Raw genomic sequence first — 16,069 nt, 5'->3', positions numbered from 1 at the left:
TACTGCCTATGTTCTCCTCTAGGATTCTGATAGATTCGTGCCTCACGTTGAGGTCTTTTAACCATTTCGAGTTTAGCTTTGTGTACGGTGTAAGAGAATGGTCGAGTTTCATTCTTCTACATATCGCTGTCCAGTTTTCCCAGCACCATTTATTGAAGAGACTGTCTTTTTTCCATTGAATATTTTTTCCTGTTCTGTCGAAGATTATTTCACCATAGAGTTGAGGGTCCATATCTGGGCTCTCCACTCTGTTCCACTTGTTTATGTGTCTGTTTTTATGCCAGTACCACGCTGTCTTGGTGATCACAGCTTTGTAGTAAAGCTTGAAATCGGGTAACGTGATGCCACCAGTTTTGTTTTTGTTTTTCAACATTTCCTTAGCAATTTGGGGTCTCTTCTGATTCCATACAAATTTTAGGATTATTTGCTCCAGCTCTTTGAAAAATACCGGTGGAATTTTGATGGGAATGGCATTAAGAGTATAGATTGCTCTAGGCAGTATAGACATTTTAACAATGTTTATTCTTCCAATCCAAGAGCATGGAACAGTCTTCCATCTTTTTGTGTCTTCTTCAATTTCTTTCATGAGTGTTCTGTAGTTCCTCGAGTACAGGTCCTTTACCTCTTTGGTTAGGTTTATTCCTAGGTATCTTATGGTTCTTGGTGCTATAGTAAATGGAATCAATTCTCTAATTTCCCTTTCAGTATTTTCATTGTTAGTGTATAAGAAAGCCACTGATTTCTGTACATTGACTTTGTATCCTGCCACGTTACTGAATTGCTGAATGAGTTCTAGTAGTTTGGGGGTGGAGTCTTTGGAGTTTTCCATATAAAGAATCATGTCATCTGCGAAGAGAGAGAGTTTGACTTCTTCCTTGCCACAAATTGCCAAACTTTCTACACAATTCTGTACAACAATGAATAAGAGTTCCTGTTGGTCCACATTCTCACCAACATTTTTGTTGGCAGTATCCTGCATTTTGGTCATTCTAATAGGTGTATGCATACCTCATTGATGTTTTAATTTGCATTTTCCTGATATATGATGTGTGGCATTTTTTCATATGCTTATTTGCTACCTGAATATACCTGTATAAATTGCAAAATGCTCAGAGACAAAAGAAAAAAGAAACATATTACCAAACAATGGAATAAAGAATGTATTTACTAGTAGTGACATGATGGTGTAAGATTTGATTGTTTGATGGATTTACAGGATAACAGAGTAAGGAGCATTTCAGACAAACTTTAAAACTGGTAAAAATCATATTAAAACAAACCATTAAAGAGTATAAAATATCCTAAAAATATACAACAAATGTAGAAATATTTATTTAAGAAAATATACTGTAATTTGCTAATAACAATGAGTCTATGGTATTTGACCTGAGACTTGGTTCTTTTCTCCCCTTTTCTAACTCAGCAAGAGTTTTCTGACATGTTTAGCCAAGAACACAGAGCTCTCTGTTCCTAGAGCTTTCAGCTGGAGACTGTCTTCCAGAGAGGTACAACATTCCTCGTTCTGTCCCCAGCTACCTGTTGCTAAGGCTGTAACAAGTAGATGTGAATAAGAAGTATAAATTCCATTTTTTTCCTCAGCCCATCCAATGACAACAGAGGCTCAATTATGGCACAGAATCATTAAGAATGCTGGGATCCCAACCATCCTTGCCATAGTTCATAAAGTAGTAGTTCCATACCAGGAGAGGCAAGCCAAGAACACCTGAGGTTACTTCCCTCACCACTGAATAATCATATCCTATAAAATTGAAGTTGCTCAGAGAGAAATATGCTTTTGTGTTCACCTACAACTCCAGACCCCTTTCTCAGTGATTATATCAAAAGGAAGAATCATATTGCAAAATAAATATAGTTTCTAATTACTTCACTAATGAACCAGCTTCATTCAGAACAGTGTGGAGAAATTTAAGCCTATGGCACTCTTGAAGAACACTGGAGGTGTTTGAGAAAATATTGGAAAATTCATGAATATATAGGTTAAACAGTATGTTGGGTAGTCTGCTGGAGACATCTGAAAAGAAAAAAAAAAAGTGGAGGAAACGTCCTTGGGTTATTTAAAAACAAAACAAACAAACAAACAACAACAAAACCTCTCAAATAGTGACCTCAGGAACTGTCACTTTAAGAGTCTGAATCTGATTAGTTTGGAATGTGGGGAATTGTGCCTAAAGGCATTTTTGAAACCAATAGAGTAATCATCCCACAATTAGTGGACTTAGTAGATGGATATGGTTAGGGGAAAATAGAGTCAAAGACAGTCCTGCCAAAACCACTATCATCCTGAGGGGACTGTCAGCACATGTAAGGCTTCCCCCTGAAGCACAATGTCAGATGATTGACACTGCAGAGTACAACTAGACTCTATTAAATTAATCCTGTTAGTCATTAAACTAATAATCATATAGTAACAAGTACTAGAGATGGGGAAATACTCAGATTTTCTACATTATCTAAATTATCCGGTTTCTAGCAACATCAACCAAAAAGTATTACAAGACATAAAATGAAACAAGTATGATTTTTATAGACAGGAAAAAACAGGCAAGAGAAAATATCTGTGAGAGTGATCAGATGTTGCATATTACAAAATCTTCCAATAAGCCATTATAAAAATGGCCAAAAAGCTAGAGAAAACCATGACAGAAGAAATAAGGAAGGTTTGATAACAATGTTGCATTGAATGGAGAATGTCAATAGTTAGAAATTATAAAACAGAACCAAAGGGAAATACTGAAATTGAAAATACCAATAACTGCAACATGGGGGTTAGGGGGATAGGAGAAGAATAAATGAAACAAGATGGGATTGGGAGGGAGACAAACTATAAGTGACTCTTAATCTCACAAAACAAACTGGGGGTTGCTGGGGGGAGGTGGGGTTGGGAGAGGGGGAGGGGGGTTATGGACATTGGGGAGGGTATGTGCTATGGTGAGTGCTGTGAAGTGTGTAAACCTGGCGATTCACAGACCTGTACCCCTGGGGATAAAAATACATTATATGTTTATAGAAAAAAATAAGAAATAAAAAAAAGAATAAAAAAAAACCAATAACTGGAATGAGAAGTTCAAATGGGTTCAAAAACAGATTGAAACTGGTAGAAGAAAGAATTAAATCAAACTTAAATTTTGATCAATTGAAATTTTGCAATCTGAAGTACAGAAATAAAAAGGAATGAACAAAAATGAACAGAGCCCCAGAAGAGTGCGGGAAGCCATTAATTACACCAACATATGCATAATGGCTGTATCAGGAAGAGGAGAGAAAGAAGGGAACAGAGAAGGATTTCAAGAAATAAAGGCTGACATTTTCCCCAATTTTTAAAAGCTTAATTTACACATCCAGGAATCTCAACAACTTCAAGTAAAATAAACACAAAGAGATCCAGAAAGAGATACATCACAAAGAAAATGCAGAAAGATCAAGACAAGAAGAAAATATTTCAAGAACAAGAAAAAGATGATAGGACGTTTGTTTACAAGAGGACATAAATAGGATCATAAATAAAATAAGAACAATAGACTTCCAATCCAAAACAGTGGAGGCAAATAAAAATGGCACATATTCTTAGTATTTGAGATTTGAATAAAGTAATGCTGAGATGGAATGTACAGCTTCATATGACAATGTATTAGTCAGGTTTTTCCACAAAGAGATATCAACTAATATAATTTATATTTGTTTGGAAAGAGAGAAAGAAAAGAGTTGGGACAGGGATAGAGAGAGAGAGAGAGAGGACATAGAGAAAGAGAGAGAGGAAAAGAGAGAGATTTTAAGGAACTGGCTCATGCAGTTGTAGGGCTGGTACATCCAAAATTTGTAGGGCAGATAAGTGGGGTACTAAGTCAGAAAGAGTTAATGTTTTCCCACTTGTCTATTTTTGTTTTGTTTTCTGTGTTTTAGGATCATATCCAATAAGTATTGCTAAGACTAATATCATGAATATTTTTATTATATTTTCTTATTGTAGTCTCACAGTTTCAGGTCTTATGTTCAAGTTTTTAATCCATCTTGAGTTTATTTGTGTATGTAGTATAACATAAGTGTCCAATTTTATCATTCTGTATACGGATATCCATTTTTCCCTGCACCTTTTATTGACAAGACTAGCCTTTCCCCATTATTTTATTTCAGCACCCTTCTTGAAGATCATTTGACTATATATGCATGATATTACATTTAGGGCTCATTTCTGGGCTCTTCATTTCATTGGTCTCTATGTCTATATGTCTGTCTTTGTCTTGATATATTACTTTGAATATAGTGGCTTTGTAACATTTTTTTAAGATTTTGTTTATTCGACAAACAGAGATCACAAGTAGGCAGAGGGGCAGGGAGTGAAAGAGGGGGAAGCAGGCTCCCTGCTGAGCAGAGAGCCCGATGTGGGGCTCGGTACCAGGACCCCAGGATCATGACCTGAGCCGAAGGCAGAGGCATTAACCCATTAAGCCACCCCGGTGCCCCTGTAATATATTTAAAAATGAGGAAATGTAATGTCTCCAGCCTTGTTCTTCCTTGTCATAAACACTGACTATTCTGACTAATTTGTTGCTCCATATGATTTTGTAGGTCTTTTTTTTTTTATTTCTGTGAAAAACGCCATTGGAATTTTCATGGAAATAACATTGAATCTGCAGATCAATTTGAATACTATAGACATTTAATCATATCAAGGCTTCCAATCTATGAACATGATATATACCTCCATTTGTTTTTGTCTTTTGAAATTTTTTTTATCAATGCATTTTAGTTTTCAGTGTACAAATCTTTTACTTCCTTGGTTAAGCTTACTTCTAAGTGTTTTATTCATTTTATTGCTTGTTTAATTGCGATTACATTCTTAATTTCCCTTTTGGGTAGTTTGTACTTAGTGTATAGAAACAATGAATTTCCTTTTTTTAATGAAGATTTTATTTATTTGTTTGTTTGAGAGAGAGAGAGAGCATGAGAAAGAGCATGATAAGGAGGGAGGGGATAGATGGAAAACTTTTTCCTCAACGAGCATGGAGTCTGATGAAGGACTTGATCTCAAGACCCTGAGATCGTGACTTGAGCTTAAGGCAGATGCTTAACTGACTGAGCCACTCAGGTGCTCCCCAAACTTATTTTCTTATGTGTTGACTTTGTATCTTGCAACTTTTCTGAAATTGTTTATTAGTTCTAACAGGTTTTTCTGGGGATAGACTTTTTAGGGTTATACACACACACACACACACACACACACACACACACACACATACACACATACATGTCACATGAAGACAGAGACATTTTTACTTTTTGATTTGGATGGCTTTTATTTCTTTTTCTTGACTATTAATCTGGCAAGAAATTCCAGTTCTATGTTGAGTAAAGGTGTCAATATTAGGCATCTATATGAAAGTTCTTCAAAGACACAGAACCGATAAGGTATAATAATACCCTATAGTAGAACCAATGTATACAATAGTAATTGGCTCCCATAATTATGGAGGTTGGGAAGCCCCACAATCTACAGTTTGAAAGCTAGAGAACCAGGAGAACTGTTGACATAATTCAATTCAAATCTGAATGCCTGAAAACTATGGGAACCAATTATGTAATTCCTAGTTTAAGGTCAAAGGTCAGAGATGGGAGGGTGCTGGTGCCAATTCCTGTAATCTTAAACCCCAAGAACGAAGAGCTTTAATTGTTAAGGCAATGAGAAACTGAATATTACAGTTCACAAAGAGAGGGCAAAATTTCACTTTTTCCTCACCTTTGCTTTTGTTTTTGTTTTTCTATTTAGGTCCTTAATGGATTGGATGAGATTCGCCCACATTGGTGAGTGTGGATCTTCTTTACTTAGTCTATTGATTAAAATACTAATCTTGGGACACCTGGGTGGCTCAGTGGGTCAAGCCTGTGCCTTCGGCTCAGGTCATGGCCTCAGGGTACTGAGATCAAGCCCTGCATCAGGCTCTCTGCCTCATCACTCTGCCTGCTTCTCTGTCTGCTTGTGATCTCTGTCTGTCAAATAAATAAAATCTTTAAAAAAATAAAATATTAATCTTTTCTAGAAGTATTCTAACAGACAAACCCAGAAATGTTTTATCAGGTACCTGGACCTCCCTCAGTTCAGTTGACATTGAAAATTAAGCATCACAGCATTCTTTTCCTGTTCCTGATCTTAGAGGAAGAGCCTTCAGGGTTTTTTTTTTTTGTTTGTTTGTTTGTTTATTTTCAGCATAACAGTGTTTATTGTTTTTGCACCACACCCAGTGCTCCATGCAGTATGTGCCCTCCCTATTACGCACCACCTGGTTCCTCAACCTCCCACACCCCCACCCCTTCAAAACCCTCTGGTTGTTTTTCAGAGTCCATGGTCTCTCATGGTTCATCTCCCCTTCCAGTTTCCCTCAACTCCCTCTCCTCTCCATCTCCTCATGTCCTCCATGTTATTTGTTATGCTCCACAAATAAGTGAGACCATATGATACTTGACCCTCTCTGCTTGACTTATTTCGCTCAGCATAATCTCTTCCAGTCCCGTCCATGTTGCTACAAAAGTTGGGTATTCATCCTTTCTGATGGAGGCATAATACTCCATTGTGTATATGTACCACATCTTCCTTATCCATTCATCCGTTGAAGGGCATCTTGGTTCTTTCCACAGTTTGGCGACCGTGGCCATTGCTGCAATAAACATTGGAGCCTTCAGTTTTTTACCATTGATTATGATTTTAAAAGGGGCTAGTTGTATTTGACCTTTGGTATGTTGAGGTATATTCCTTTTATTCCTATCTTTTTGAGAATTCTTATCATAAAAAGGTATTGAATTTTGTCACTTTTTTAACATAACAATTGAGATGATCATGATTTTTATTCTTCATTTAATTAATGTATTACATCACATTGATTTGTATATATTGAGGTACCTTTGCATCTCAGGGTGAAATTCTGCTAGATCATGGTGTATGATCTTTTTAATGTTCTACTGAATTCAGCATGCTAGAATTTGGCTGAAAATATTTGCTTCTATGTTCATCAGAGATATTGGCTTATAATTTTTTTTGATGTCTGCTTGGATTTAGTATTAGCATACTTCTGGCCTTATTAAATGAGTTTAGAAGTGTTCTGTTCAGAGGTGCATGGGTAGCTCAATTGGTTAAGTGTTGGACTCTTGATTTTGGCTCAGGTCATGGTCTTAGGGTTGTTAGGATTGAACCCTCTGTTGGGCTCCATGCTCAGCATAGAGTTTGCTCAAGATTCTCTTTCTCCTCTCCCTCTGCCTTTTGCCCCCACTCACTCGTTCTCTGTGTCTAAAATAAATTTTAAAAATATTAAAAAATAAAGAAGAGCTCTGTTCATTTTTATAAGACAAGTGTAAGACACTAGCATTAACTCTTTGAATGCTTGGTAGAGTTCACCAGTGAAGCCATCTGGTCTTGGTGTTTTCCTTGTTGGGAGGATACCCTCATGTATTCAGTCTTAGTAAATAATATGTTTGTAGGAACTTATACATTTATTCTAGATTTTCCAATTTGCTGGTAAAACTTCCTGGTAGTTTCCTGATTCTTTGCATTTTTCCAGATTAGTTGGATTTTTTTCCTCTTTCATTTCTGATTTTGAGTCTTCTCCCTTTTCCTTAAATTAGATGATCTTTTTAATTTTTTCTCTCAAAAACCAACCCTTATTTTCATTGATCTTTTATATTGTTTTCCATTTTACTTATTTCTGCTCTAAGATTTATAGTTTTCTTTTTCTGCTAACTTTTGGTTTAGCTTGTTCTTATTTCTCTAGTTACTTGCAGTATAAAGCTAGGTTGTATTTTGAGCTATTTCTTCTTTCTAATTGTAGACATTTATCACTATAAATGGCCCTGTTAGTACTGCTTTCGCTGTATCCTATAAATCTTGGTATGTTGCATTTTCATCATTGTTTGTCTCAAGAAATATTTTTAGTTTCTATTTGATTTTTTTCTTTGCCCTATTAATTGTTCAGGAGTGTGTTTGTCTTAATTTTTCAGAATTATATCACAATAATAATATAGATTGAATGGATTATATACAACAGGAATTTATTTCTCACAGTTCTGAAGGCTGCAAAGTCCAATATTAAGGCATCAACAGTATCAGTGTCTGGCAAGGACCTGCTTCCTTGGTTCATAAATGGCTGTCTTCTCACTGTATTATCACATGGCAGAAGGGGAAAAGGAATGCTCTGAAGCCTCTTTTTAAAAGGACACTAATCCAGTGGAAAAAAGACAGTCTCTTCAATAAATGGTTCTGGGAAAATTGGACAGCTATGTATAGAAGAATGAAACTTGACCATTCTCTTACACCATACATGAAGATAAACTTGAAATGCATGAAAGACCTCAATGTGAGGCAGGAATCTATCAAAATCGTAGAGGATGACATAGACAGTAACTTCTTTGATATTGCCCATAGCAACTTCTTTCAAGACATGTCTTGAAAGGCAAAGGAGTCAAAAGTGAAAATGAACTTTTGGGACTTCATCTCGATCGAAAACTTCTGCACAGCAAAGAAAACAGTCAACAAAAACAAAGAGGCAACCCATGGAATGGGAGAAGATATTTGCAAATGACACTACAAAGGGCTGATATCCAAGATCTATAAAGAACTTCTCAAACTCAACACCAATAAACAAATAATCCAGTTAATAAATAGGCAGAAGACATGAACAGACATTTCTCCAAAGAAGACATACAAATGGCTAACAGACACATGAAAAAATATTCGTCATCATTAGCCATCAGGGAGAGTCAAGTCAAAACCACATTGAGATATCACCTTACACCAGTTAGAATGGCCAAAATTAACAAGACAAGAAACAACAAGCGCTGGAGAGTATGTGGAGAAAGGGGAACCCTCTTACACTGTTGGTGGGAATGCAAGTTGGTGCAGCCAGTTTGGAAAAACAGTGTGGGGATCCCTCAAAAAATTAAAAATAGAGCTACCCTATGACCCAGCAATTGCACTACTGGTTATTAACCCCTAGGAGGGTGTAGTGTAGTGTAATTTCACTACAGAGGTAGTGAAAAGAAGGGCCATCTATACCCCAATGTTCATAGCAGCAATGGCCACAGTCGCCAAACTGTGGAAAGAACCAAGATGTCCTTCAACAGATGAATGGATAAAGAAGACAGGGTCCATATATACAGTGGAATATTATGCTTCCATCATAAAGGATGAATAAAAAAAAAGAATGAATGAATACCCAAATTTTGTATCTACATGGATGGGACTGGAGGAGATTATGCTGAGTGAAATGTCAAGCAGAGAAAGTCAATGATCATATGGTTTCACTTACTTGTGGAGCATAAGGAATAACACGGAGGATATTAGGAGAAAGAAAGGAAAAGTGAAATGGGGGAAATTGGATGGGGAGATGAATCATGAGAGACTGTGTACTCTGAGAAAAAACTGAGGGTTTTGAAGGGGAGGTGGGAGGAGGGATGGGTAAGCTTGGTGGTGGTTATTAAGAAAGGCATATATTGCATGGAGCACTGGGTGTAGTGCATAAATAATGAATCTTGGAACACTGAAAAAAATAAAATTAAAAAAAGGACAGTAATCCTTCTTGTTTGTTTGTTTCTTAAAAGAAATAAAAGTCATTCAAATTGGCAAGGAAGAAGTTGAACTTTCACCTATTTGCAGGCAATATTGTACTCTGTAAAAAATCCAAAAGACTGCACCAAAAATTGTTACAACTAACACACAAATTCAGTAGTCACAGGATATAATATCAAAACACAGAAATATGCTGCATTTCTATACACTAATAATGAAGCAACACAAAGAGAAATTAAGGAATTGATCCCATTTACAACTGCACCCAAACCATCAGATACCTAGAAATAAACCTAACTAAAGAGGTTAAAGATCTGTACTCTGAAAATTATAAAACACTTCTGAAATAAATTGAAGATGACACAAATAAATGGAAAAATATTCCATGCTCATGAATTGGAAGAACAAATATTGTTAAAAGATCTAAATTAACCAAAATAATCTACACACATGATACAATCCCTATCCAAATACTGCCACCATTTTTCACAGAACTAGAACATACAATCCTAAAATTTGTACAGAACCACTAAATATCCTGAATATTGAAATCAATATTGAAAAAGAAAAACAAACCTGGAGGTTTACAATTCCAAATCTCAAGTTATATCACAAAATTATAGTCATCAAGACAGTGTGATAATGGCACAAAAATGGGCACATAGATCAATGGAACAAAATAGTAAACCCAAAAATGGACTCAGAATTATCTGATCAACTAATCTTTGACAAAGCAGGGAAGAATATCCAAAAGAGCATGAGTGGGAGGTAAAGGACAGAGGGAGAGGGAGAGAGAGAATCTTAAGCAAGATGCATGTCCAGAATGGAGTCAGACATGGGACTCATTCTCATGACCCTGAGATCATGACCTGAGCCAAAATCAAGAGTTGGACACTTAACCAACTGAGCCACGCAGGTGCTGTGCAAAAATGTAAATATATAATGTGTACATTTTGATGAGTTTGAACACAAGCATGCGCCTGTGGCACCATTCACAATCAAGGTAATAAATGTATCCATCATATCCAAAAGGAAAAAGGCAGCCTCTCCAACAAATGGTATTGGGAAAACTGCACAACAACAGGCAAAAGAATAAAACTGGATCACTTTATAAACCCATTCATAAAAAAAATTAATTAAAAATGGATGAAAGACCTAAATATGAGACATAAAACTGTCAAAATCCTAGAGAAGAACACAGGCAGCAACATATTTGACTTTGGCCATAGCAACTTCTTCCTAGATATGTCTCCAAAGGCAAGGGAAATAAAAGTAAAAATGAACTATTGTAACATCATAAAGATAGGAAAACAATCAGCAAAGCTAAAAGGAAACCCATGGATTGGGAGAAGATATTTGCAAATGACATGCCTGATAAAGGGTCAGCATCCAAAGATTAAAAGAATTTATAAAACTCAATACCCAAAAATTAAATAATCCAATCAAGAAATGGGCAGAAAACATGTTGTTCTGAAGTTTTGGGCACATATATTTATAATTGTTTCATATTCCTCATTAATTGACACTTTTGGTTTTTTTTTTTATGATTTCTTGTCATGTGACAGTTTCTGACTAGAGTCTATATTGTCTGATATATGTATAGTACCCTGCACTCTTTTGGTTAACATATGCATGGAATATTTTTTTTTCCATTACTTCACTTTCAATCTATATGTGTCCTTAAAGCTAAAGTGAGTCCTTTGTAGACACCATGTATTTGGGTCTTGCTTTTTCACCTATTTTGCCACTTTTGATTGGGGAATCAATCACTTTATATTTGAAGTAATTTTGATTTAATAAACTATTTTGCTTATTGTTTTCTGTCTGTATTATACTTATTTTATTATTTTCTTTCTTACTTATTGTTCTATTTTGTGATCTGATGGTTAAAGAATCCTGTAGAGAAGAGATAGGATGTTTTTTTTTTCAGTGAGTATAAAGTCACAGCATTACAAAATGAATAGGTCCTAGAGATCTGTTGAACAATATTGTGCCTGTAATTTAGAATCATTCACACACTTAAAAACTGTTAAAAGGGTAGATCTCATGCTGAGTTTTTTTTTTTTCATAATGATTTTATTTATTTATTAGAGAGAGAGAGAGAGAGAGAGCACAAGTAGGGGAACCAGCAGAAGGAACTGTAGAAGGAGAGATAGAAGAAGGTTCCCCGCTGAGCAGGGAGACCAAAGTGGGGCTTGACCCCCGGACCCTGGATCATGACCTGAGCAAAGGTAGATATTTACTCAACTGAGCCACTCAGGCACCCATCATGCTAGGTGTTTTTAGCACACACACAAAAAGGACAAAAGAAATCTTTTGGATAAGATGGATACATTTATTACCTTGATTGTGAATGGTGCCACAGATGCATGCTTGTGTTCAAACTCATCAAAATGTACACATTATATATTTACATTTTTGCATGGTGGCTGGGAGTCTCAGTTGGTTAAGTGTCCAACTCTTGATTTTGGTTCAGGTCATGATCTCAGGGTCATGAGAATGAGTCCCATGTCTGACTCCATGCTGGATGTGCATCTTGCTTAAGATTCTCTTTCTCCCTCTCCCTCTGTCCTTCCCCTCCCACTCATGCTCTCCCTCTCTTTCAAAATATATATGTGTGTGTGTATATATATATATATATATATATTTAAAATTTTGGTATATTAAATATACCTCAGAGAAGCTGGAAAAAGAAGATTTGATGTTTGTCTTAAGGTTCTTCAAAGAAATAAAATTAATAGAATGAATAGATAGATAGATAGATAGATAGATTATAGATAGATAGATAGGTGATGGATAGATGATAGATAGATGATAGATGATAGATTATGAGGAACTGCTCATGTAGTTATGGAAATGGAGATGTCTTATCAACTGCCATGTATAACCTGGAGACTAAGGAAAGCTGGTAGTATAGTTCTAGTCCAATTCCAAATACTTGAGAACCAGGAGAATCAATGGCTAACGTTCTGGTCTAAGTTTAAAGGCCCAAGAGACAGGAGTACCTATGTTCATTGTCCAATGGCAGGAGATGGGTGTCCTAGTGATATCCATTTTCAGAAAGTATCCTTGTTCTTCCTTTGCCTTTTTGGTCTATTCAGAGACTTCAACAGTTTGAATGATGTCCACTTGCATCGGTGAGGTTAATTTTCTTGTTGGATTGATTCCTTCATCATTATGTATGTACATCTTTGTCTCTTGCTACAGTCTTTGTTTTAAAGTCATTTTGTCTGATATAATTATGACTACACCAGCCAAAAGATAGTTTTTTTTAAAGTTCAAAGTAGAGAGAATATTATTACTGACATTATGTAGATACATGAAGATTATAAACAAATACTTTGAACAATGGTACGCTGTAAGATAGGTAAATAAAATGTATTATATCCAAACAGAGGAAGGACCTTGAAGATGATATTCTAAATTAAGTCAGACACAAAAAGCCTCATATTACATGACTCCATTTATATGAAAATGGCAGAAGAAATTTATAGGGACAGGAAATATATTAGTAATATTTAGGGCTCAGGAGGACAGTCTAAAGAGGATGATAGCTGAAGGTCACTGGGTTTCTTTTCCAGATATATAAAATATTCTAAACTTGACTTTTGTAATGTTTGCATATATCAGTGAATATACCAAAAATAATGGGAATGTACACTATAAACGGGTGAATGCATTTTTTGTGAAATTTGTCTCAAAAAAAAACTGTTAAAAATAAGAAACACTTGGGACGCCTGGGTGGCTCAGTTGGTTAAGCGGCTGCCTTTGGCTCAGGTCATGATCCCTGCGTCCTGGGATTGAGTCCCACATCAGGCTCCTTGCTTGGCAGGGAGCCTGCTTCTCCCTCTGCCTCTGTCTGCCTGTGCTCACTCGCTCTCTCTCCCTCTCTCTCTGACAAATAAATAAGTAAAATCTTAAAAAAAAATAAGAAACACTTATGGGAGGTAATAAAAGATAGTTTTCTGAGCTCCTCTGAAACTGGATTAAGGGCATCCACATTCCAGTCTGAGCCTGTGTCTTGTTGTTAGTTCTACTCCTTAGCAAAGGGAGGGTATTTTTTTGTCATCCCCTCACAAAAACTTAATTCTGCATATAAGTCATTTTTCTGGAAGAAGCCCAAAGTTTGGCTGCTTCAGTTGGTTCTAAGGGTAGGCCTTTGCTTCAGGTTCATAGACATAAGCTGTCCCTGGGTATGGTTTGCCTTTCTCTTTTTCATGTTTCTCCAAGCTAGGAGTATTGGTGGCTCAAAGACCCCACCCCTTAAAATCCCTTTGTTGCTCTATGGGGATAATTGTTGCCTTGGTTAGATTGTTACATAGGAGGCAATCATCACTGAAATTGCCACAGTGGGGCGTGGGCTGCCTGAAAAGGGAGAAGATTCATGGGTTGAAGATGGGGTATTCTGGGGGTTTGGGGACAGTCTTCTAGGTCCTCCTGAGTGTCAGGACGACCTTTGGGACCTTTTAGAACTTTGGATGCCTGTGATTTTAAAGCTTCCAGAGGTGCCTGTTTTCATACAAAGTGGCAAAGTGGTTTTTATTTTGTTGAAGTTTGGAAGAGCATGCTGCTGATATGTTTAACCCATATGTATTAGATATTCCAGCTGTAATTTTTGACAATGGATCAGGACTCTGCAAAGCAGGCCTGTCTGGAGAGTTTGGACCCCGTCATGTCATCAGTTCTGTCGTGGGACATCCTAAATTCAACAAGCCATTATCAGAAGCCACTAAAAAAAAGTACCTTGTGGGAGAAAAAGCCCTATATAAATATGAGGCCTTGCATTTGCACTACCCCATTGAGCGTGGACTAGTAACAGGATGGGATGATATGGAAAAACTCTGGAAGTATCTTTTCGAGTGGGAGCTAGGAGTAAAACCCTGTCAACAACCTGTGCTCATGACTGAACCTTCCTTGAACCCAAGGGAGACACGAGAGAAGATGACAGAAGTGATGTTTGAGACCTTCAATGTGCCTGCTTTCTACCTGTCCAATCATGCAGTGGTAGCTCTATATGCCTCTGCTTCAGTCACAGGATTAGTGGTGGACAGTGGAGATGGGGTCACTTGCACTGTCCCTATCTTTGAGGGTTACTCCCTACCTCATGCTGTCACTAAGCTCTACGTGGCAGGAAGGGACATCACAGAGCACCTCACTCGGCTCCTCCTTTCTAGTGGAAGTAGTTTCCCTTGTATACTCAATAAAGCCTTAGTGGGTGACATCAAAGAGAGGCTGTGCTATGTGGCTTTGGAACCAGAGAAAGAGCTATGTAAGAGGCCAGAAGAGGTTCTGAGAGAATACAGACTGCCAGATGGGAATGTTATCTACATTGGAGACCAGCTACATCAGGTGCCTGAAATTCTTTTTGCACCTGACCAGCTGGGTATCCACAACCCAGGACTATCCAAAATGGTGTCCAGCAGCATCATGAAGTGTGACACTGACATCCAAAAGAATCTTTTTGCAGAAATTGTGCTGTCTGGGGGTACAACTCTTTTCCCTGGGCTTGAGGAAAGACTTATGAAAGAACTGGAGCAGCTTGCTTCCCTAGGAACTCCCATAAAGATCACGGCTTCTCCTGATAGATGCTTCTCTGCATGGATAGGTGCATCCATTGTGACCTCTCTGAGCAGTTTCAAGCAGATGTGGATCACTTCTGCAGATTTCATGGAATTTGGGGCATATGTCGTTCAGAGAAGATGCTTTTAAGGAATCCAGAGCATAAGGGATGGCTTAAACTGTCAGATCCCTGCTTGAAGTGTCAGATCTTGTAGAAGGAGACATCGTCCCTTGGACTTTGACATGATGTTTGATAAAATTGATATGCCATTTTCGTTTCAGTTCATTTTTGGTGTCAGCAGAGTAATTTCTGATCCAGGTAATGAATCATTTTAAATGGCTCTATTCTACCTTTTCTGTCTTATGGATATTGTTAGTTGTTTTCTCTAGAGAAATCCTTTGTTTATTTGTTGAGGTTGTGTCTACATACAGAGTTTATAGTTAAAGCAGGTCCTTGAGCCCAATGTCCAGAAGCTTGACTCAGCAGGATCCCAGGGCCTTCATTTTAATCAAGTATCTTGGGTATTTTTTGACAGATCTAGTGCTAAGGTAAGAAAAACATCACCAAAGAAAGTGGGAGAAGTGGAGGGGAATTAAGTAAAAAAAAATGCTACCCTGATATTAGGGCTCAATAGAACCTTTCACTCAATTGATTCTTTATTAGCAAAATAGAGCTCTCTGCTGTTTTCAGAGGTTAGGCAGCTAAACAGGATGAAGCTGTTTTTCTTGGCAAAGTGGAGAAATGTGAACAGAAATCACTATTTGATTAACGTTCTCTAAGCTCAAGGCCCTTATGCCCAGCTGGAGGATTAAGAATCAAGGTCTCTACATTTTGATTATTTGTAATTTTAATGATATTTATAACCTCATTTAGTTAGAGGTAAAATAATGGAAATATTTAATGGTAATCAAAAAATAAATTTTTAAATAAATTATGGC

General features: G+C 37.0%; 1 protein-coding gene across 1 annotated transcript; it reads left to right on the top strand.

Moving 5' to 3' along the window:
• Window positions 1-14,146: 14,146 nt before the first annotated feature.
• ACTRT1 (actin related protein T1) lies at window positions 14,147-15,280 on the top strand. Its single transcript, XM_045996056.1, has one exon. The coding sequence runs from the start codon at window positions 14,147-14,149 to the stop codon at window positions 15,278-15,280; it is 1,134 nt and encodes a 377-aa protein (XP_045852012.1).
• Window positions 15,281-16,069: the final 789 nt, after the last annotated feature.

This window comes from Meles meles, chromosome X, assembly GCF_922984935.1.
Source record: "Meles meles chromosome X, mMelMel3.1 paternal haplotype, whole genome shotgun sequence".
NCBI classification, from domain to species: Eukaryota; Metazoa; Chordata; class Mammalia; order Carnivora; family Mustelidae; genus Meles; species Meles meles.
The sequence above is the reverse complement of the archived record's forward strand: the minus strand, read 5'-3'. Positions and strand labels throughout refer to the sequence as shown.